The 23,752-nt window shown below is 42.1% G+C and overlaps 1 protein-coding gene across 3 annotated transcripts in view; it reads right to left on the reverse strand.

The window, feature by feature from the left end:
* Window positions 1–328: 328 nt before the first annotated feature.
* The window catches only part of LOC103256114 (cytochrome P450 2J2), a 54,281-nt gene continuing 30,857 nt past the window's right edge, over window positions 329–23,752 (reverse strand). Inside the window, exons 7-10 of one of the 3 annotated variants that reach the window (XM_008054010.2) lie at window positions 20,244–20,431; window positions 17,146–17,284; window positions 9,974–10,182; window positions 329–368 (exon numbers count right to left, since the gene is read on the reverse strand). In XM_008054010.2, the coding sequence (XP_008052201.1) occupies window positions 10,004–10,182; window positions 17,146–17,284; window positions 20,244–20,431 (506 nt within the window). In that variant the 3' untranslated portion in view covers window positions 329–368; window positions 9,974–10,003. Of the gene's footprint in view, window positions 369–9,664; window positions 10,183–17,145; window positions 17,285–19,700; window positions 19,865–20,243; window positions 20,432–23,752 lie in introns of those variants that run through there. The other 2 variants (XR_002481731.1, XM_021710429.1) reach the window with 2 other exon arrangements.

Consider the following 23,752-nt stretch of genomic DNA (forward strand, 5'->3'; position numbering starts at 1 on the left):
TGGCAACCCTACCGAATAATTTGTAATTCATCCTGTGGTCAGTGGGGAAAAGAATGTCTTATTCTGTGAACTCAATGAGAAAAATATTAAATTGCTTGAAAAAAAAGGTATAGAAATATGGGGGAGGAGGGAAGCAAAAAAAAAAAAAAAACCCATAATTTATTTTTAAATTGTGTATTCTTACATATTTAAACATCAGTCACCTTCAAAGCACTCTCCATTTGATGCAGTACGCCCCGAGACACTTTTTCCACTATTCAAAAAAGTTTTTGAACTTGTCAATTTTGATGCCTCTTAGTGCTTCTGCGACTTTTTGTTTCACCCCTTCCACTTCAGCAATACGTTTCCCTTTGAGGACTTTTTTCATCCTGGGAAACAAACAAAAAAAAAAGTCGCTTGGGGTGAGATCAGGTGAACAGGGATAGTGGGGCATGGGTCGTACCAGTTTTGGTCAAAAACTGCTGAACACTCATTGCAGTGTGGACAGATGAGTTGTGGTGGAAGAACTAATCATCTGTTTGCCACAACTTGGGACGTTTCTTCTGCAAATCATGACACAACCTTCTGAAAACTTCCAGATAAACATTTTGATTGACCGTTTGATCTGGGGGAGCAAATGTACTAGAAGGGGCCCACCCTCCCAAAGGTAATTCTAGGTTGGTTTGTTTACTTTTGGGGGTGGGAGCCCTCGTAAGTTCTCCAGTGGCATAACAACATAACTGGAGGTTTTGTCTGAAATAGCCATCACAGCATTACTACTATAATTTATTATATACCAGGTATACGTGTCACTTTGATGTATTTCTGATTTTCACAACAAATGCAGGTGTATCAAACAGCTTAGGATAAATTATGCTGCAGTGACAATTCTGAAATCTTAGCAGATAACAACAAAATAAGATAATTTCTCACATCTTGTGTCCATCTTGAAGAAACAGTGGCTGCTTTTTGTTAGTCACACTGGACATACGCTGACAGACTCTTATCTGTAACACTGCTGGTCTCATGGCAGAGAAAAAAGAAACGTGTTGAACTACCAGCTGGCTCTTAAGCACTTGGAAGTGACTCATAGAACTTTTGCTCTCATTGTATCGATCAAAGCCAATCACATGGCCATTCCTGCGTTCATCTGGGTGGTTATATATAATTATCCCTTAGGGTAGAGCACCACTAGGACAGGCACCCCAGAGAGGCATAGTGGATTTTTTGACCACTCATATACTCTTCCACAGCAGGTGTTATTCTATTTTGCAGATTGGGAAAGTTCAGGGAAGTAAACTGTTTAATTCATAAGCTAAAGGTAATAAATGGTGAAGTTGGGAATTGAATTCAGACCAGCTTAGCTACAAAGCTCTGACCTCCAGTTCATATGATTCCCCACGCTATCCCCCCGAGTTCTTTAATGTAGTTTTGTGTGCATCAGAGCACTGTGATATCTTTGGACCCTAGAAGTGTTGGGGCAAAGAGAAGCCTCTGTCCTGACCCTAATTGTTAAAACAGGCATCATCAGTGACTGGGTGCCAGCCTCTGAAAGTGACCCTTTTCACTGACCCCTTCTTGCTTAATATTTTATCTGTTTCACAACAAGAAAAAGTTCTTAGCTTTTCAGAGCAGAACAAATAACTCATGGTGAATGCACAAAACTGTGTGACCCAGAAAGTACCAAATATTCATCCAAGGCATCAGCCTGTCCTTGAGGAAAAAAAAGCACGGGGAAATGGGATAGGTGGCCCCATTCCAGAAAGCCAGCTGGGAACTGGGACTGCAACCATGAGGTAAGAACAAGCCTGTGTTCCTCCAGTGTGTTCCTGAAGGATTATAATAGAAAGTAGCATCAGGACTGTGAAATAGGTCATTGAGGTGAGATGAGAAGGACGGGGGGGGAGTGGCAGAGATCTGACTCCTGGCAGTAGGTCCAACTTAGCACCAACCCACAGTGATTCCACTGATTTTGTTCATTAGCTCACTATTCACTGAGCCCTGTCATGTTCCACGCACTGTTTTTAATACTGTGGCCACAGAATTGAACAAGACAAATACTGTTCTTGCCCTCAAGCAGTGTATAAGTTAACTATTGCTGTGTTCCTCAAAACATAGTATCTTAATACAATAACCATTTATTTAGCTCAGAAATTTCTGGTTGGAAATTTAGGCTGGTGCAGATTGGATAGTTGGTTTCAGCTGAGCCCACTCGTGTATGTGCAGTCAGCTTCTGGATTTGCTTGGATCCAGCTCATCTCAGGTTCCCTTATGCACAACTCTGGAGTTTGACCAGTTGTCAGCAAAGGCAATGTGGTGGCATTGATTGATCCACATGTTCCTCCTCACTCAGCAGAGTAACATGGGCTTGTTTAAGCAGTGGGAACAGAACTCTAAAAGAGCAAGAAATGCACACATCGTCCCTTGGACCCTCAGCTCAGTAAGGAAAGTCATTTCACCACCAGGCCAGTCCAGAGTAAAGGGAGCTGTAAGTAGAGTCTATCTCATGAGGAAAAGAGTTATAAAGTCACATTGAAAAGGGTAAAGATACAAGGATGGAAATTACTGTGGCCATTTTCACAAGTAAATGTAGTACTTAACCTGTCTTACATTCCATAAGAATACAACAGAGTGATGAGACTTCTTTTCTATGCTATGACAGTAACTGGACTAGACTAGCCTTTTTCCCATAAACAACCAGAAAAATGAACAAAGTAAATAAACATAAGTTTTAAGATATTGAAAAACTAGAAGTATGGAACTGTAATACCCATGGGAAAGGAAAAAATGAAGTGAACTTTACAGTCTCTGACTTTCTTCCTATATTTTCTGGACCTAATTACATGAAGGGGAAAAACAATCAGGACACAGTAGTCTTGATGAGAAACAAAGATTGGAATTTGAGGTGACTGGTGTGGTTGGAATTTATAAGGCAGAGAAGGATGAAAGTTATGCTGAGAAAGCTCAATGAATCCTCAGAGATGTAAGCTAAACACTAAACTATACATATATAGCATGAGATTCTATGAGGCTGAATGAAGAACATCTACTAGGAGTAAAGCAACCACCAGGGAGCCATAGCTTAATGACTGCCATAGCTTTCACAAGGTTGGAATTATTTACGTTCTGAACAAAGTGGAGTCATCACATTGACTACCTCAGGCAACCAGTAGGGACCTCAAAAAAGTCACTATGAACCCTAGAATGAAGGCTACTTTAGGCCTGCTCTAACTCAGCTTTAAAACATGCCTCAAACCCAAATAAACACAGAAATGCAAAACATGAAGTCACAACTGACCCTGAAGAAATACAAAAGATTATCAGAGACTACTATATACACTTGTATAGAAACAAACTTGAAAACCTAAAGGAAATGGAGGACTTTCTGACATCACACAACCTCCCCGATCAAAACAAGAAGAAATTGAGACTCTAAATAGACAAATAACAATCCAGGCAATTGACTGTGTTGTAAGAAAATTACCTACAAAAAACAAACAAAAAAAAAGCCCTGGACCAGATGTGTCTCCAGCAGAATTCTACAAAACATACAAGGAGGAACTGATACCAATTCTACTAAAAGTATTCCAGGCAATTGAGAAAGATGGAACTCTCCCCAAATCATTTTATGAAGCTAACATCATATTGAAACTCAAACCAGGTAAAGATCCAACAAAGAGAACTACAGGCCAATATCCTTAGTGAACATAGATGCTAAAATTCTTAACAAGATCCTAGCAAACTGGATTCAACAACACATCTCAAAAATCATTCACCATGACCAAGCAGGTTTCATCCCTGGGATGCAGGACTGGTTCAACATTTGTAAGACTATAAATTTAATTAAATACATCAAGAGATGTAAAAAAAAAAACAACAACCATGATTATATCATTAGATGTGGGAAAAGCTTTTGATAAAATCCAGCACCCCTTCTTGATGAAAACCCTCAAACACCTAGGTGTAGATGGAACATACCTCAAAATAGTAAGAGCCATCTATGAGAAACCCACAGCCTGCATACTGCTAAATAGACAAATTGGAACCATTTCCCCTGAAAACTGGAACAAGACAAGGATGCCTACTCTCTCCCCTCCTGTTCAACAGAGCTTTGGAAGTCCTAGCTAGAGCAATCAGACAGGAGAAGGAGATCAGGGGTATCCAAATAAGAAAAGAAGAAGTCAAGTTACCCCTCTTTGCAGACAACATGATTCTATACCTCAAAAAACCAAGTGAATCTGTCAAAAACCTCTTTGCACTGATAAAGCACTTTGGCAAAGTCTCAGGGTATAAAATAAGTGTGCAAAAGACAGTCACATTTCTATACATCAATAATAAACAGAAACCCAAATAAAAAGCACAATCCCATTCACAATAGCCACACACACACACAAAATGAAATACCTTGGCATCTTCCTACCCAGAGATGTGAAAGACTTTTACAATGAAAACTACAAAACACTGCTTAAAGAAATCAAAGATGACACAAACAAATCGAAAAATATTCCATGCTCATGGACTGGAAGAATCAACATTATTAAGATGTTCATCCCACCTAAGGGAATCTACAGATTTAATGCAATACCCATTAAATTACCAGCAGCATTCTTCTCAGACCTGGAAACAACAATACAGGAATTCATATGGAAACATAAAGGATCCCGAATAGCCAAAATAATCGCAGTAAAAAAAAAGCAAAGCAGGAGGTACGGGAGGTATCATACTCCAAGACTTTAAAATTTATTATAAAGCAACAATAATCAAAACAACCTGGTATTGGTACAAGAACAGGCATATAGACCAATGGAACAGGATAGAGATTCTGGAAGTAAAACCTCAATTTCTCAATCAACTCATCTTCAACAAAGGTTCTACCACCAACGACTGGGGAAAGTAGAACCTATTCAGTAAATGGTGCTGGGAAAACTGACTGACCACATGCAGAAGTTTAAAACAAGACCCCTACCTATCCCCATATACAAAAATCAACTCGAAATGGATCCAAGACCTAAACATAAAACCTCAAACTATAAGAACCTTAGAAAATGCAGGAGACACCCTTATGGAAATTGGAACTGGCAACCAATTCCTGATCAAAACCCCAAGTGCCCATGCCATAAGAGATAAGATAGACAAGTGGGACCTCATCAAACTGACAAGCATCTGCAAAGACAACCCAAGAAGAGAACAGGGAGACAGCCCCACAGACTGGGAAAAAGTATTTGCCAACTGTATGTCTGACAAAGGCCTAACATCTAGGATCTACAAGGAACTCAAATGGGCCGAAAAGAAAAAAACCAACAGCCCCATTTTTAAAAAGTGGGCAAAAGATATGAATAGACACTTCTAAAAAGAAGACATATGAACAGCAACAAAATACATGAAAAAATGCTCAGCCTCACTAGTCATCAAAGAAATGCAAATTAGAACTACACTGAGATCCAGTCAGGATGGCCATCATCAATAACTCAAAAAACAACAGATGCTGGAGAGGATAAGAGGAAAAGGGACACTTCTACACTGTTGGTGGAAGTGTCAACTAGTACAGTCTCTGTGGAAAACAGTGTGGCGATTCCTAAAAGATCTAAAAATCGACCTTCCATATGACCCTGCAATCCCCCTACTGGGAATATACACAGAAGAACTCAGATCACTCTATAAAAAAAGATACCTGCACATGTATGTTTATCACAGCATTGTTCACAGTAGCAAGAACATGGAACCAACCATGCTGCCCATCAAAATAAGACTGTATTTTTTAAAATGTATATATACATGATGGAATATTACATAGCCATAATGGACAAAATCATGAACTTCACAGCAACCTGGATGGGCTTAGAGTCTATAATACTGAGTGATGTATCACAGAAACAAAGAATTGAGTATCACATGTTCTCACTCATAAGCAAACCTTGAATAATTATCATAATATTATAAGAAAAGGATTAGCAGTAGTGGGAAACTGCCAAGGGTGGAGGGGTGGGATAGGCAGTAGTGGGAATCTGCTAGGGGAGGGGGGGACACACTTTATTAACAAGGGTACCTGCATAAAGAACATTTGTATACCTAACCCTGAATGTACCCCATGTCTTTAAAATAAATTTTTTTTTAAAAAAAGTCTCTAAACTAAAGCATAGAAGCAAGGCTGAAAAAAAATTAATAGAATCTGAGAGTCAACATCAAGGAGTCTAATATGTGTGACTTAAATCTAAGAAATATGGGAGGAGGGTGTGGGTTCAGAAAAAATATTCAAAAAATATGGCCAAAATTTAATCAAATTTTCTAAAAATAGTAAACTCAGATACAAGAAGCTCAATGAACCCCAATCAAAATAAACAAGAAAACCATACCAAGATACATTTTAACCAAATTGCTGAGGAATAATGATAAACCAATAAAAAAGTCTTAACTGCTGGAAGACAAAAGACTCTGTATGAATAGGGAAACAAAGATATGAGTGACTGTGGACTTAGCATCATACTTTTTATGTAAGAATGGGGTGGGCTCTGCCTGAAACTCCACTCACTGGCAAAAAGAAGAAGTCCGTCGTGTGTGGTGGAAGTGGGAGTAAGGTGAGTATAAAGCTGCTTCTGCCCTGCACCCTACCGAGTCTTGTGCTGCAGATGGGCTCTCATGGTTTTGAGCTGGATCCTTACCACTTCGCTGTGAAGTTTCTATTCTCATACCTGTGTCTTAGAGGAAGATGGCGGATGTTTGCAGGTTTAAATGTCTTGCTCAAAGTCACAGTAAGGAGTTGAAGAGTGACAAACCCAGATGCGCACTCATCCCCAATACCCCCCCGCTCCCCGCCTTTTCCATGACTTAGAGGAAAGCTAACTCAGCAGGCTCAAGGGGTGAGCAGCTTGACACCAGGGTGTCTGGAGTTTCCTGTTCTAACAGAGCTGCTTCCTCATCTAGGAAGCTGTCCTTGCTACTTGGTCACCTCTCCTGGATCTAGTGTCCTCCTCCTGCAGTATGCAGTCCAGCTGTGTCCAACCCAGACACACTTCCATAAAAGCTCAGGATCTTTTGTGTTCTGCTCCTCTGCTTTAAGTCCTTTGCCCACCAATCCAATTTTTAATGTCCACTGCAGCTGTGTGTCTGCCTCCCTGCAGGAGAGTGGTGGAGAGAAGATTCACAGCCTGGTGCCTTTTGGTAAAAGCCACGCCTCCTCCATGATGCCACGGATCCTGTTATATTGTTTGCACACTGTGTGTCAGGTACTCACACAAAGGGGGGGGGGTGGTGAGAGGTCCTGGAGCTTCTAAATTAGGTGGAGGAATAAGTGTGTATAACAAAAGTGTATAACGAAATTGGTGTTTAATGCTTGGATAAGAAGGGGACTCATATTTTAGAGAAAGCTTTGGGGGGGGGAAAGAGAACATTTTTATATGGTCAGAACATTTAATTATAGTCATCCCTCACAGCTCCTGGTAAATTGTGCTGACATCCTACTTGGCCCTGGGTCCCACTGCATCCATTAGGTCAGGATGAGTTCCCAGTGGTTTTATATTTATTCCCCCAAGTCATGGGTGTGTATCTCCCCTTCTGGAATCAAGGAAAACCCACAGCAGAGTAGGAATGGAACTCAGAGGTAATGTCAACAAAGTCCTCTGTTTTATAGGTGAGGAAACTGGGACATATCGTGTAAAGTATTTTGGCCAGTTTCCATTTGAGTCTCCTACTTGGATGATCTGATTGGAGGAAAAACAAGGAAGACAAGGTTCAAGTCAAGGCCTGATTTGACAGGTTTTATTCTTGGAATATCACTTGGCCTGTTTTCTTTTTCTTTCTAGGTTCAAGGAATGGTACTTTTTAAAATTTATTTTTATTTATTTTAAAGATGTAGGGTACAATTCAGGATTAGGTAGATAAGTGGCCATTGTACAGGTAAACTTTGGGCCTCCCTTTGGTCCCCACTTCACCTGGTTTGATGGTTTCTTTTTCTCTTCAATTCTTTCTCTTTTTTTTTTCACAGTCTCATTCTGTCACCCAGGCTGGAGTACAGTGGTATGATTCTGGCTCACTGCAGTCTTAACCTCCTGGGCTCCAGCAATCCTCCCACCTCAGCCTTCCGAGTAGCTGGGACTACAGGCATGCACTGTCATGCCCAGATTTATTTTATTTTATTTTATTTTTTGTAGAGATGAGGTTTCACTATGTTGCCCAAGCTGGTCTTGAACTCTTTGACTAAAACATCCTCCTACCTTGGTCTTCCAAAGTGCTGGGATTATAGGCATGAACCCACTGTGCCTGACCACATGGCCCATTTTCTAGAGATGCAACTTTCCAGAAGATTACAAAAAAAAAAGAAAGTGCATGGGTGGGGTTCTCATTTCCATTCTTTCTTTCACCAGGTAAGAAGAACCAAAGCCTCCTCCCACACATTGAAAATACAAACATTCCTTCCAAACACACTTTCTTCTTGGCTCTCCCAGCCAGCTTATGCTAATTCCAGTCAAGCATCCTCCCCTCCATCTTTTGATCTGTTTCCTGGCTTTTCTCCGATCCCTAAACAGCAGGAAGGAAAAGCCCCATAACTTTGTGGCCCATTTTGTTTTAAGCTATTTAAACTAGGCCTAACCACCAGCTGTGGTTTGGGTGTTTGACCCCTCCAAAACTCATTTTGAAACTTGGTCCCCAATGCTGCAGTGCTGGGAGGTGGGGCCTAATAACAGGTGACTGGGTCTGGGCCGTGAGAGCAGAGCCCCCAGGAATGGATTTGTGCTGCTCTTTATGGGAGAAGTTTAGTTATTTGGAGAGTGGGTTGATCTAAAGCAAGCACAGAACCTTGTGCTTTCTCTCTTTTCCATGTTATGGAACAGTGGAAAAGCCCTCACCAGAAGCTGCTACCATTGCCCTTGGACTTCCCAGCCTCCAGAACCATGAGCCAAATGAACTTCTCTTTCTAAATTATCTAGTCTCAGGTATAGCAACAGAAAACAGATGATAGCAACAGAAAGCAGACTAAGACATCACCTTAGGAAAAAAATATATTTTTGTACAGTTTAGTTGCATTTCCCTGATATTTTCTTTGGTTGTTTACATTGGCACTGGGCCAAAGCTCCCTGGACAATCAATGCTGCCTGGCCTTCTGGAATTTGTGATTCCCTGCTATAAAATACTGTACCAGGGTCCGGTGAGTTTAGGCTGGCAATACTAGTCACCAAAAGCTTAAAATTGAATTGCAAGAAAAGATCACTTCCGCCACATAGTTAAATCCAACATGAAGCAGCTCAGGAATAAATGCATGATGGGGGATTTAAGGCAAGGAAGTACTGTTAAAGACAGAAAGTATTTCCATATTTGTTCCCCCAAACTTCCTTCCCAGATTAGTTAATTGTGGTCACACCCTACTTGGCCCTGGTCAGAGGCTAAGGTAATATTTCCTTATGTACACCACATGAACTGTTTTAACATTTGTTCTCCCTGTCTGCAAACAGGGAATAATACCTGCCCTGCTAACTTCTCAGAGGATCATTCTGAGGCAGCAACAAGATAAACTATGAGCAGTACTACCAAATGGGAAAGACTTCATGGTTCACCTCTGCAGTTGCTCCCAGGACCCACTTTTAACTCTTATCCACCATTTTGCAACACTGTGACTGTGACCTGAGCTATCTCAAACAGGCCAGAAGAAAATACAAGTCTAACAAAGGAGGCTGGAAGAAAGCTATTAATGTTTATGATGTGCTTTATGGTTTACAGACCACTTAAAGTCTACTATTTCCTTTGATCCTTACAAGAACTTTCTTTAGGGAAGGAATCGTTATCCTCTTTTCATCTCCTGGATGAAAAGGTAAATCGTTTAGAACACAAGTGATTTTCCCAAGGCAAATTTGGAGGAGATGGCAGAGCTGAGATTGGGATCTAGTTTCCTGTGAGTCCAATTCCTCTGATCTTTCTTCAGAGACACTTTCATTTTGCCCCCCCCGCCCCACGTCTGAGCAGGCAACACAGGGGCTTTAGAACACATGCCATGTCTTCTTACTTTGCTTTCCCCTTTCCTTCCCTGACGACATCACGCCCGAGGAACAGCACAGAGGCTGTGGCTGACTGGGGAAACGGTGAGGCCCATTCTGAACTTCAGGCTCAACTTCTCATGGCTTGGGGGCTTGAAGGTAAAGTTTTGCATGAGGGACGTGAAGAAAATAAACAGCTCCGACTTAGCCAGCTGTTCTCCGAGGCATGCCCGCTTTCCTGAAAGACAAAATCAAAGGACAGCTGTCATCGTCTCAGGTGGCACTGTGCCTAGCAGGGATTGGCATCTCTCAACCACACCTGGCAGAGCCTGAGCAGATGAAGGTCCTATAGGCCCTGGGACTTTAGGGCCAGCAGCTTATTTATGTCTAACAACTACTTGGGTTCACCAAAGAACAGGAAGCAGAAATCCAGAACCACAAAGTCAAGTGCCTTCAGGGTTCTGGGGTGAAGGTGCAGAGTATAGGACTATACAAGTGGAAGACCTGGGCTAGCCTAGAAAGTAGGTGTCTGGCCTGAAGGCTTTTAAAAAAATCACCTAATAAGCAAGGACAAAAGAACAAAACCAAACTCTACACTAATGTTTTTCAGTCCTTAAAAGGACACTGTCCAAAATATAAGGAAGTAAATATCAGAGCAGGGTTCCCACATGTGAACCGTCTTTCTACTGTGCCATGCTTTCCTCCTTAACCATGGAGGACCTCACTGCCATGTAAGGCTCTCTATACTGTTTTGACCACCCTCCTTGAGTGGTCCTTCTCATCCACAGTGGTCCTTCTGCCCCAGCAGGCCATTGCTCCAAAAATGGGGCCCGAAGCTGAATCCTGCTCTCCACAGCTCACACTCAACATTGCCCTGGCCGTGTCCCATTCCCTGCTACGTGGGGCTGAACTGGAGAAAGAGGATGGAAAGTCAATTCAACACCACCCACTTTCTTGCCATGTGATTGGAACAAATTAAATACCTCTCAAGGCATCAGTGAAATTGTGTATGTGTTTAAGATGAGAACTTTATTTTGTGTGTTGTGCAGGCTGAATCCAAGTTGGCCAAGTAATGTAGTAATTTACACAGTATTTCAAAACAAAATAGTTCAAAATGTCACTTGGATAATAAACAATCTAACTGTACAACAGCCTGTTGTTAACTTGACCTGGTTAATGCTTAAGAAACAGAAGAATACAAAGTAAAAGCCTTTTAAATCAAACTTTTTGGGTGATAGTGTTATTAAAATAGTTTTCTATACATTATAATTCTTTACTTTCTGTAAAGTCCTTTTATTCTGAAATAAATTGTACAGAAAACTTGCAAAAATAACACACAGAAATTTTTTTCCCAAACGATTTGAAAGTAAATTGCCTACATTACCCATGAAATCTGTAGTACGTACTTTCGTGGGACATTCTCCAACATAGTCATAGTATGACCACCCAAGCCAGGAAATTAACAAGGATGCATTACCACCATCTTATCCTCAGATCCCATTCAGGTGTGCCAGCTGTCTCAATATTGTCCTTTATTAGAAAAGGGTCCAGTGCAGTATCACATGTTGCATTTAGCTGTGGTGTCTCTTTAGTCTCATGTAGTCTGGAATAATTCCTCACTCTTTTAAATAATGTTCATGGCTTTGGCCTTTTCAGTAATTACAGACTGGTTATTTTGTAAATGTCTCTCATGTTTCCTCATGATTGGATTCATGTTGTGGAGTTCTAAATTTTTGGTAGGAATATCACTGAAGAGATACTCTGTCCTTCTCATTTTATCCTATCAGATGATATGCAATTTTGATTTGTCCCTTACTGGTGTTCACTTGGCCAAGGTGGAGTTCAAGTTCTCCCTTGTAAAATTAATCTTTTTCTCTTTGGAACTAACAACTTATCTGAGCCTATCTTAGTGAACCATTCCTCATTAAACTCTCATTCACTAGTTTTCATTGCTATTTCTTGATCAAGTTATTTATGACTAGTGATTGCTGAATTGTGGTTTTTAGAATTCCATCATCTCTGCCTCATGTATTCGTTAGCATTCTACTGCAGGAAATGCTGCCCTCCTCCCCATTTATTTACTCACTCATTTCTTTATATCAACATGGATTTATGGGATTCCCATTTGTACTCAATTCTATCCCGTTTGTAATCTATTCTATCATTACTTGCTTTGGTGCTCAAAATACCCCAGATTTAGAGGCCCATTAGAGACTATTCAGGTCAGCATTTCCTGTCTTTTTGGCACCAAAATAGGCTGCAGGCTTATCTTGTACGTTTCCTTCCCCAGCCCTGAAATCAGGCATTTTTTTCCAAAAGTCCTGGTTCCTTTTAGTGGAATAAGCCGTTTATGCAAAAGTACTGGTTCCTTTTAGTGGATAATAACACGTAGAAATCAAGGTCTGGGCATTAGTCTTCCTCCCTCCTCTCCAGATGCTATTGATCCTAGGTCATTTCTGTGGACAGAGCTGGGGAGTATATGTATGTACATAATGTGAGCTTATATCCAAATGTGTGTATATACACCCATATTTACATCTGCATTTCTATATCTGTCAATCTGAGTTCATATAAATTACCTCCTACTACAATCCAGCACCCCAGAGTTCATTCCATTTTTCTCCCTTTCCTTATTTGTAACTTCCTCCCACTACCCTCAATACATCTACCTGTTGGATTGGTATCCCTTGTATATAACTTATCTCCCATTACTGCTACAGCCACCCCGTGCAGACTCCTCCTCATCTCACTCGTGTTCTGAGACCCTCTCTTGCATGAATGCCATCACGCCACTTGGGCTACAATATCCCACATCAGTCACTAACAACTAGGGTTGGAGTCTTACTCTGTTGCCCAGGCTAGAGTGCAGTGGCACACCTACGGCCACCCCAGCGTCGACCTGCTGGGCTCCGGCGATCCTTCCACCTCAGCCTTCCAAGTAGCCAGAACTACAGGAGCACACTACCATACCTGACTAATATTTAATTTATTGTAGAGATGAGGTCTAGCCAAGTTGCCTGGCCTGGTCTCAAACCCACGGGTGCAGGCAATCGACTTGCCTCGGCCTCCCAAAGTGCTGGGATTACAGGCTGAGCCACCAAGCCCAGCTGTAAATTTTTAATATCTTACTTTCTCTTTAGGTAATAAATATTCCCCACACAAAGAAAAAAAAGTGTAAAAAAGAAAAGTATAAAGAAGAAACTAAAAAATGTGTGTAATCCCATCATCCAGACAAAATCATTGTTAACATTTTGACACATTTTCTCATTGTCTTGGTGCAATTCTACAGATTCTACAGGTACAACTGTCTGTAATTAATTCTGTATGCTGTTTTTGCCACTTTGTATTCTTCCAGTTAATATTCTTGGAAATTTGTTAATGTATGCGTGCCTACATTTGTCCTTTGTCTATAACAGGCTGTTGAGGAAATAAAATTAGATCATGTATGCAAAAGTACTTAGTAAATGCAAATGTGCTTCACGATTATGCTATTATTCTATTGTTTTGTGCCTGTGTTTCCCACCAGAGTGTGTTTAATTCATCTCTGTTTCCCTCATCTTTATCTTTGTATCCAAACAGTACAATTAGCAATTTGTCAAAATGGTACCAAATCAGTGTATTGTAAGTACCCAAGAGTCTTCTATGTAGAGGAATCTATATATCATGAAAACACTGGATCTAGAAAGTCAAGAATCAGCATTAAAGAACTGTCCCCACCAGTAACCAACTGTCTGATTATGAGTAAATCATTCATTCTCACAGAGCTAACCTGTTCTCATTTGTCAAATACATGAAATAATCTTTCTCCTCAATATGTTACATGGCTGGTCAGGGATCCCAATGAGATGGCAGGTATGAATTTGCCTAAAGATTATCAAAGCTTTGGTCTGGATAAAAGGATACTTGGACCCTTTTCCTGATGCTTCCACTAACTGGTCATCACTAGCCAACCAGGTCAACTATCTCAGTAGCAAATTGAGAGGACTGACCTAGGTTTTTGGTAGTTCTTTCCAACCCTATTTTCTATAATCTAATGATTTTATTTGGAAATTAAGGACCTAGACTTCTGCCTTTCACGAAGTTGCCTGTGGCTTTGATAGGCCAAACAGAATCTAAATTAGGAAAAGTAAATATAAAATTTCAATAAAGTTTTGCAATCTGTCCTAATTATGTACATGTAGTTAATTCCACCCCTGGTCATCTTTCCCCAAAGAAGGGAGGCTGCACGCCACACCCCATTCTTCCAGGGAGGCTGACTTTAGAAAGTGAGGAAAAGCAACTGCATGCCAAAGATGGGTGTGTGGTGGAAAAACCAGACTGCTGTGTGCTGATGTTTTGTTAACCCATGGAATTCTTGATGTTTCCGTCTCCTGTTCCATTTAACTGGTGCTCATTCTATCACACCTTCTGTGAGACTCCCCAGGCAATTTGCTTGCCTTCTCTGAATCTAATTCTTCTCAGTCTGGGAGAGAGAGATGGTGAGGACAAACAGCTCCAGTTTCTCTCCTTGGATTCACATCATTTACAATTTGACATCATAGCTCTTCCCATAAAAAATTGTAATTTCACCTCCCCTTGAATTGGGGCTCGCCTTGTAAGTTGCACTGGCTAACAGAATGCGACAGAAGTAATGGTGTGCCAGTCCCCATCTGGACCTTAAGAAGACTTTGTGCTTCCATTCTCCCTCTTGAGATCCTATTGCCACCATGTGAACAAACCAGACTAACTTGCTGGGGGAAAGATAACGTGAAACGAGATTTGAGAACAAACTGGCCTTCAGTCAGTTGGCCTCCTAGCTGGGATCAGAGAGATCAAGAGAAACAGCCAAGATCAGCAGGGCCACATATCCGATGTATAGACTTGTGAGGAATAACACCTTCTTATTGTTTTTAGCCAGTTTTTGGACTGTTTGTTATGTAGCAGTATGCTAACTGATTCATATGATATGAAATCAGTGAGTCTTAAAGTGGCAGGGCCTTCAAATGGGGGAGTAAGTTACATTCTAGTTGTACTTGAGAGAGCATATGATCTTGGATAAGAAAAAATTTCCTCTTATTTTTCATTTCTTTTATACTAAAAAAGAGCTATCAATCCCGCCTAACTAGTAATAACTGGATTGTTGTAAGGATTGATTGAGATAATTTGCTTGCAAAATAAGACTCTAATTAAGAGGAGATAATGCAGTTCTTAAGAGCAAAGCACCAGTGATTCACCCGGTATATATATATTTTTAATACTATAGCTAATGTGGATGAGAGAATTTATTTTAAACAGGGAGATATGAAGCAACTGCAAGGAAGAGGCTTCTGTCATATGAATGGAAGTCATCATTGAGCCTAGTGGATCCTTGTTGTTTTTTTTTTAAAGCTATGGACATCTAGTAAGAGTCATCTCATCACAGTTACAGTAGGTGAAGGATTTTTGTGGAATGCATAGAGGGTCCCATTTCTACATGTCAGCATTTCACGGATGTGGTGCAAAAGCCAAAGATCAGGAATAATTATAGTAATGGCTCGGTGGCTTAGCCTGTAATTCCGTGAGTTTGGGAGGCTGAGGTGAGTGGATTGCCTGAGCCCGCGGGTTCGAGACCCACCTGGGCAGCGAGACCTCATCTCTACAATAAATCAAAAAATCAGCTGGGCGTGGTAGCGCATGCCGTAATTCTGGTTACTCGGAAGGCTGAGGCAGAAGGATCACCGGAGCCCAGCAGGTCGAGGATGCAGTGGCCGGAAGCGGCCAATGCACTCCAGTCTGGGTGACAGAGTGAAACTCCAACTCAAAAAAAAAAAGAAAAAAAATTATAATAATGGAAGTATACAGCTGAAACTTGGTGCTGTAATACAAAACTCAAGACGATTGTAGACAGGAAGACTGGAAGGTATTCCTACATCTTATACGAGCTTTCATATTAGAAGTGAGTTGTCCAATGTGAGCAAAGGTGACTTGGAACCAGATGAAGAAATACAAAGATAATCTAATCAGAATCAGCCCAGGGACACGTAGGAAAGCACAGCATAGTGGGAAAGCAGAGACTGGAGTCGCACCAACATGAGCTCAAATTCCAGTTCCTCCCTGTCTGAGCTTGACTGCCTTCATCAGCAAAATGATCCTGTCTCAGAATATTAAGACAAATTGTTATTTTAGGTTAATGGCAAGCAAACTCTCAGGTATTCTACACTGGGGATTTGTGTAGCATTTAGTTATTTTAGTAGATGGTGTGGGAAGACTGCAGCTTTAGTTTTTGATAAACCTCGTTGATATTGAGTCCTGGCTCTACCATGTGTGTTTTGTGACTTAGTTTCCTTATCTCCAAGGTGGGGATAGTAATTTGAACATCGTAAGGTTACACTAGAGCACATGCACCACGGGGGCTGTTTCATTTTGTTTTCTGTTTAGTTTTCATTTTCATATCCTTAGGACTGAGTGCTTGACATATAACAATTGCTCAGTAAATATTAATGGCAATAAGAAATTGGGAACTTATTTGAAATAATCTATGCAATACATCTCATGTAATACCTGGAATATATTAAGAAGTCCTGTTATTGATTTTTCAATGTTATGAGTTACAAATACTCTTCTGGAACTGGCTAGCTTAGAAACTGGAGAGAAAGAGTTCCACTGAATCCTCTTTCTTACTTTCAAGTTGCATACCATATAAATGTATTAACGGGATTTGTAAAAGGTAATTAAAATGTAAAAAGGCAAAAGGACCTCTACAGAAAGTATTTATAGAGAGAACCCAATCTAATTAAGCCAGTGGCACTTAGAGTCACTGACTGATGCCCATGTGGTAAATAAGTATCCCTTTCCCTTGCCCTCTCCCTATCTCCTTATTATAGATCAGCTCTATTTCCATGTGAGTGGGTGTCCCTTTAAAAGAAATTGGAATACGTTAAAACTCAGTAAAGATGGCACAGACGCCCAATCTCCTTTGTGAACAAGAGGCAGAGTCTGGGTCTCTGTCCCCAGTGTACTGGGGAACGCTGAACTCTCCAGCAGAGGCAAGAAGAGGCTTCGGAAGTAAGGGCAGTCTGAATCGCCCGCTACCCAGCTCTGGAAATCCTGGGGCTGTCACCAACAGCCAGATGGAGTTGCACTGGTAGTGGTGTCTGGAGACATTCCACCAAAAGCAAGGGACTGCAGGGGAGGGGTGAGGGAGGGGCTTGGGGCTCCCACACTCCTATTTATTACAACTCACCTATTGAGAAAGGCAGAAAGGCTTCCCTTTTCTTAAATTGTCCGTTCTCCAGAAAATGCTCTGGATTGAAGGTGTCAGGAGTGGCCCACTCTGCAGGGTCTTTGTGCAGTGCAGTCAAATTGGTCAGGACCATGGTCCCCTAGAGAAGACAGCAAAGGATCAGGCAGGGACTTGACTCATTAAATACATCCCTGCGGGGGGGGGGTGGCCCTCGGGCTTCCATGCCCAGGCCTGACCACACCTTGAACTCCCCTCCCCTCCCCAGCCCACCCTTCATCTCCTGAAACCAAGCCCAACACCCTCCCCTTTGTCTGGGACAGTTTATACATCAGGTTGGATTTAGCTGCTGGGAACTTTCGCAGGGAAGTGCGGCTACTCTTGACTGCAGAATGGATCTTTCATAAAGGGAAAGGTCAGTGTAAGTCTTGGGAGGAGGCACGTAGACATCAATGAGAGAATTAATGGGACAGCTGGTCAGACCACACTGTACCAAAATCAACCCAGCTGCTCGGTGAATTGTTAACTGTGGCAACTCCACAAAGATAAAAGATGTCTCATTCATTTCAGTTTCTCCTGCCGTCTTCCTGCTAATGTCTAGTATACCGTACTCCAACCCCACAGGAAGCTTAACCATACAATCAGGTGGCCCAGTAAAAGGTACCCTTGCTGGTCCAGGTGCATACCACGAAATCCAGGAGTCCGCCAGAGGGAGCCTTTCTCGCACTCTGCCTTCATCCAACTTATCATCAAGACTGGTCGATGCTTTCTTCAATTTCTCTTGAGTCTGTCACCCCCATCCCATGTCCACCATGCTACCTCCATCCAAGCTGCCATCTTGCGAGCCTGGACCTCTTTAGCAGCGATGCCCCGCACCCTCTTGACCCTTTCAATCTGCTCTATACCCTGAAAGCAGAGTGAGCTGTGAGTGTGATTCAGTCAGTCATGTCACCACCTATTGCTCACACCTCGGACTTATCGCCTCCCACTGCTCTCAGGGCAAAGACCCATCGCCTGGCCCCTGTCTGGGTCACTCTCCCCTGTTGCCTGTGCTTCCATGACAGTGGCCTTCTTTCTGTTTCTCAAACATGCCAGGTTCCCTCTCGCTTTAATACCTTTTTAGATGCCGTTTGCCTTGCCAGGAATATCCATTGTCCCGACTTTGTTACTAAACCAACTCTTAATCATCCTTTAACTCTCAGCTCAAACATCACTTCCTTGGGGGAGGCTTTCCTGACCACTCCTGCTAGGCTGCATCTTTAGAGAACCCAATATGTTTCTCTCTTTGGGCAGTTAGCATGGTTTGTAAGTATGTACTTGCATGATTATTTTTCTGGTTTTTTGCTCCCTGCCCCCCAGAGCATTTCAGGTGTGTTGTGAATTTTTGAATGGTTATTTGTAGAATTAATGAATGAATTAACATTTGTTGAATTAATATAGAATAATAACTGTACTTTGAACACTTTTCATCCTAAGCCCTAGGTCAGATGCTTTAACAGGCATGATCTCATTTTACCTCCACACGGAGCCCGTGAGGTTGGTTTAAATGCATTTTAAAGAAGAGAACATTGAAGCTCTGGGAGGTTAAATAACCCAGAGTCACACAGTAGGAGGAGGCAGAGCCATGATTTGAACCAGGTTTATTTGACGTCAAAGCCATGGCTCCTAGACTCAGTAGCATATAGTTAATTCAATTTGTCAGTTCCCAAGGTGGTTATTAAAGCTGACAAAAATCAGGGGTAGCAGAAGTCTGTGGAGCTGAGCTGGCTCCCTGGAGTTTAGTGAATTGCTAGAAAAATGCAAACAGCACCCGGGGAACTTAGACCTCAACCTTTACTACAAGACGGTTAATCAGCAAGGAAACGGTACAAGTAACAGCTACTTTTTCCAGCTGTGAAGGAACAGAAACCAATCAGTGTCCAATGGCTAAGCGCTTCTAGTTTTATCTCTTGAGATCTTCCCTGGGCACGACACACTTGGAAATATTTAAACAAATTGGAATAGATCCGCAGAGGCCGACCAGGGTTGGATAGAACAAGGGGAAGGAACTGCAAATGTGCAGTATAGAGAGTGGCCGCCAGAGGGCACAGGAAAGCCGTCTGCAGAGCTCTTAAGAGTGGTGGGTGGAGTGAGATCAGAAGTCCCTTTGTGAAGACAGAAAATTTAACAGGGACCAAGTGAGAAAAACTGCAGGGAGATGCTTTTAAAATCAAAGTAAAGCAACTCCCATGGAAGGATCGTGGCGAAGCACACACAAAAAATCAGAACAGATCTGGTTCTGGATCCTACCTCTTTCACTTTGCAGTTGAGAGATTTCATGCAAATTTAAGTTCTCTGAGCCTTGGCTTCCCAATCCATAAACTGGGAATAACAGTTATTCTGAAAACCGAGTAAGGCATTTTGAAAAAGCCCAGATAGTCCGTGACACATAATTATTGTTAAATAAGCATTTGCTCCATTCTGTCCCTTCTTAATAATCTTGTACACACTTGGATTGGCTTTCTTGTGAGATAGTAAGTTCGCCATTGTGAGGCTGTAAGTAAAAGATGGAAAAATACCTGTGGGGCTGTTATGCTAAAAACACATCATTAATGTAACGTTGGCCCAGGTGGTCTCAAATGTCCTGTCTCAAACGTCCTTTCATATTTTAATATTCTATAAACCCAGGATTATGAAGCAGAATTTGCCAAAGTCTAGCAGGTCCCTAGTCTGATGGGATGCTCTACCAAGTCAAAGAAAAGGGTTATGGGGCAAATTCTGGCCTAGAATTTCTGCCTTCTGTGTGGCCACAAAGATTCACATGTAAATCGGCGTAGTAAAAATGCTGAGAAGCTGTACAGCAAAGAAAAGCCAGTCTTTGCATAAAGATATGTGACCTGGGAGTTCTCCCTCCTTCACTCCCCACAATACATACTAGTATCTAGTCAAACTGATGCTCTCAAGACCACACATGGAGAAAAAAAGTATTATAATGAGTCTAATATATCTTTCTTCCCCGTTTAAGTGATTTATCAGGACAAGAATACATGTCACTTCTCAAGTTCAAGTTTCCACAGTTAAAAGAGGGGTTTGAAGATCTAAGGCTGAGAGTGCCTACGTACTTTGGGCAGGTGGTATCCAGCCAAAGTGGTGTCAGTTGCCACTTCCCTGGGAACGTTCAGGGGGATGATGTTGCCCATTCTCTGCACCTCATGGATGACGGCGTTGGTGTAGGGCATGGACTCCCGGGCGGCTGTGCTTGGCTGCTGCCACCGGCCAATCACTCTGTCAATCTCATCGTGGACTTTTTCTGGAAAAGAAGAGAAAGTTGTTTTTTTTTTTTCTAACGTTTATGCATTCCTTCAAGATGTAGGAATGGTCTCCAAGATCTCATTTGTTGTATTTCAATTCGTGACCAGGTTTCAAAGAAATAAAATGCTTCTTAACCTTTCAAAGGGCTTGTTTAGAAAACCGCTGACTCCATAATTCTCTTTGACCCTGGTTAGGCTAAGGAATGAAATAACTAGGGTCAACGTGGCTAAGGTCATAATAGGATCTTGTCTTGGTCTAGTCGGGTTGCTATAATAAAATATCTCGAACTGGGGAGTTTATAAACAACAGAAACGAATTTCTCACAGCTGTGGAGCCTGGGAAGTCCAAGATCAAGGCATCAGGAGAGTCACTGTTTGGTTACACTCACTTTCTGGTTTATAGATGGCATCTCCTCAGTCTGTCCTCACATGGTGGAAGGGGCAAGGCAGCTCTCTGAGGTCTCTGTTACAAGGGCACTCATCCCATTGATGAGGGCTAATCACCTCCCAAAGGTTCCACCCACTTCCTAATCCCATCACACTGGTAATTAGGTTTCAACATATGAATTTGAGTGGGAGGAGCACAGCTATTTAGACCATAGCAGAACTATAGAGAGATATTTAAGAGTGGAAAGTGGACCCTGATATAAGAACAATCTGGTTGCAAACTCTTCCTCTACAACATTACTGTTGCATGTCACTTAAACTCTTTGAACCTCAGTCTCCTCATCTGATTCATGAGGCTAAATCTACTTTCATCTTAAGTATGTTTTGAGGTTTATATCAACTGATTTAGGCGAGCACGCAACAAATGGCACAAATGGTAACAGTCCGCCAACATCTCTTTTCCTCTTTTTCTGGAGTGACAGAGTTTTTAGTTTGGATACTTGGTTATCCAGTTAAAGAATACGTTTCTCAGACTCCCTTGTGACAAAGTGTGGCTACATTCTGGCTAGAATGAAGTAATGTTTAATGCTTGGAACAAGTCCTTAAAGAGAAGGCAAGTGCTTCCTTCCGCCTTTCCTTTCCTGGTAGGCCGCTCTAGTGGTGAGCCATCCTGGAGAAAAACCAACAGACAATGCATCGTTCTAGATATAACAGAGCAAACAACATGGAAGGAGTTTGGAATCCTAAGGGCTCTGTGAAGTCCAACTTATGTATTTTAACCTGAGAAAGAAATAAACCTCTATTATGTCTGTTACTGTCCATTTAAAAATGTAATTGGGGTAAATTACACATAATATAAAATTTAGCAGCCCAGCCATTTTTAAGTATATAGTCAGTAGTGTTCAATATATTCATATTGTTGCACAGATACTCTCCAGAACTTCTTCATCTTGCAAAACTGAAACTCTGTATCCATTAAACAACTCTCCATTCCCCTCCCTTAGCCTCTGGCCATCGCCATTCTACTTTCTGTCTCTGTGACTTCCCACTATTCTAGATAACTCGTATACGTAGAATCATACAACGTTTGCGTTTTTGTGATTGGCCTTTTAAACTCAGCATCATGTCCTCCAGGTTCATCCATGTGGTCGCATGTGTCAGAATTCCCTTTCTTTTTACAGCTGAATAATATTCCATTGTACAGATCTTCTGCATTTTGTTTATCTTTGATGGACACTTGGGCTGCTTCTACCTCTTGGCTTTTGTGAATAATGCTGCTATGAACGTGGGTGTGAATTTATATTATCTTAATCCATTGTTGTTTCTCTATTCTAGAAGCCAAATCTATATCCTAATTCAGTCATTCTTAAACTTAAAAAAAAATGTAATCTACAGTTAAAATGCATTTTCCATCATTACCCAGGATGCATATGTGTAAATATACACACATATAAAGCACACATTTATGAATCTATATATGAAAGAAATAAAGTTTCATGGACAAGCCCTTAGCACACGGAAAGCACACTGATCTTTTCTATTCTATTTTTGTTTTCAGGGGGGATAAAGTTAGTTTTGCTCCACTAAATTGATTTTATGCCTCATATATCAATAGTTCTCCACAATTTTAAAAACCGTGTCGTAACGTTTCCCATCCCCCATGTTCTCAATGGGACCTGGAGGAAGAAAAATAAAGAGAGCAGTCACTGTTCTTGAGTGGCCAACATTCTGTGGGAAAACTATATGAATAGTGTGTGACAAGCCCAGGAATAGAGGAGTGTCAAGTTTCCTCTGGAGGAAGAAAACGCTAATAATTTCCTGGTGGGGGGAAGGGGGGCGGAGCAACATCTTAGGGAGATTTTTAAAGAAGAGCTGGGAGTTCTGGTAAGATGGTGATGGCATGGGTGGAATTGTGAGATTCTCTGAACGTGAGTTCCCAAAAAGACTCTTACTTTTCTTCCCCCACCCCCCTGCTCACCGCCAGGGGCACCAGTCCGAGGCACGGGGACCCTTGGTCCCACACAGGGCCAGATATTGCAGCCCCCCGCTGCTGCTGCTCCACTATATGTGACCCCTGCCTGTGCGGGAATCTCAGGTCTCGGCTCCCTCCCTGGCTACATCATCTCACCCAGGACCCAGCACCAAGCTGCCAGTCACTTAGGGAGGCTCTGGGAGCCTGCCTCTCAAAGATACCGGTCCCATTTCTGGCTGAAGTACCCTGTGAGGAACCCAGGGCCACTCTCGCTGCCCACTGCCTGCCTTTTGGAGCTTTGGAGCTCTGGAGCTCTGGGCCCACCTTGGCTGAGGCACTCAGCGCTCGACCCCAAGCTTGTGTAAGAGAACAGCATATCTTAAGGAGGTGCTGATCACAGGGTCTCAGCTCCAGAGGAGGGAATTCCTGACTCCCTCCTCCATCCCAGCCTGCTGGTGGCACCCCGGATCCAGCACCCAGCTGTGCAGCTGATCCCCGGTGCCTCACATGCCACCACAGCCCATCATAGTGGATCACCCAGGGACCCAGACGAGCAGAGAGAAAGGATTGCGAAAGAGGGGCTGCCACCTCGGCCATTCTCCAGGCAGAGATTTGCATCGCCCTGCCTACCTACGAGCAGTCTCCACTTTGGTTCCTAAGGTAACATTGCTAAACAAGAGACAAATCCCCTCCCCCTACGCTGAATCAGACACAGGCAACTAAGCATCACAGACCTCTCAGGCAGCAGGCTAAAAGAACAAACCCAAACTGCGAGTAAATCTAGCTGCCTGCAATGAAAGCAAAGGGGAGAGGCTGGAGATCAGAGCTGAAGAGATTTTAGACACTCAGGAAAGATTCCAAAGCTACTCTGATTTCTTAATTTGACTTTTGATTCTATCATTTTGACTGTGTGTTTTGCTCACTTTTGTTTGCTTTTTGACTTATGCTAACTGTTTGTGTT

The sequence above is a fragment of the Carlito syrichta genome, unplaced genomic scaffold, assembly GCF_000164805.1.
Source record: "Carlito syrichta isolate Samal-C Ts95f unplaced genomic scaffold, Tarsius_syrichta-2.0.1 Scaffold288945, whole genome shotgun sequence".
In the NCBI taxonomy this organism is placed as follows: domain Eukaryota; kingdom Metazoa; phylum Chordata; class Mammalia; order Primates; family Tarsiidae; genus Carlito; species Carlito syrichta.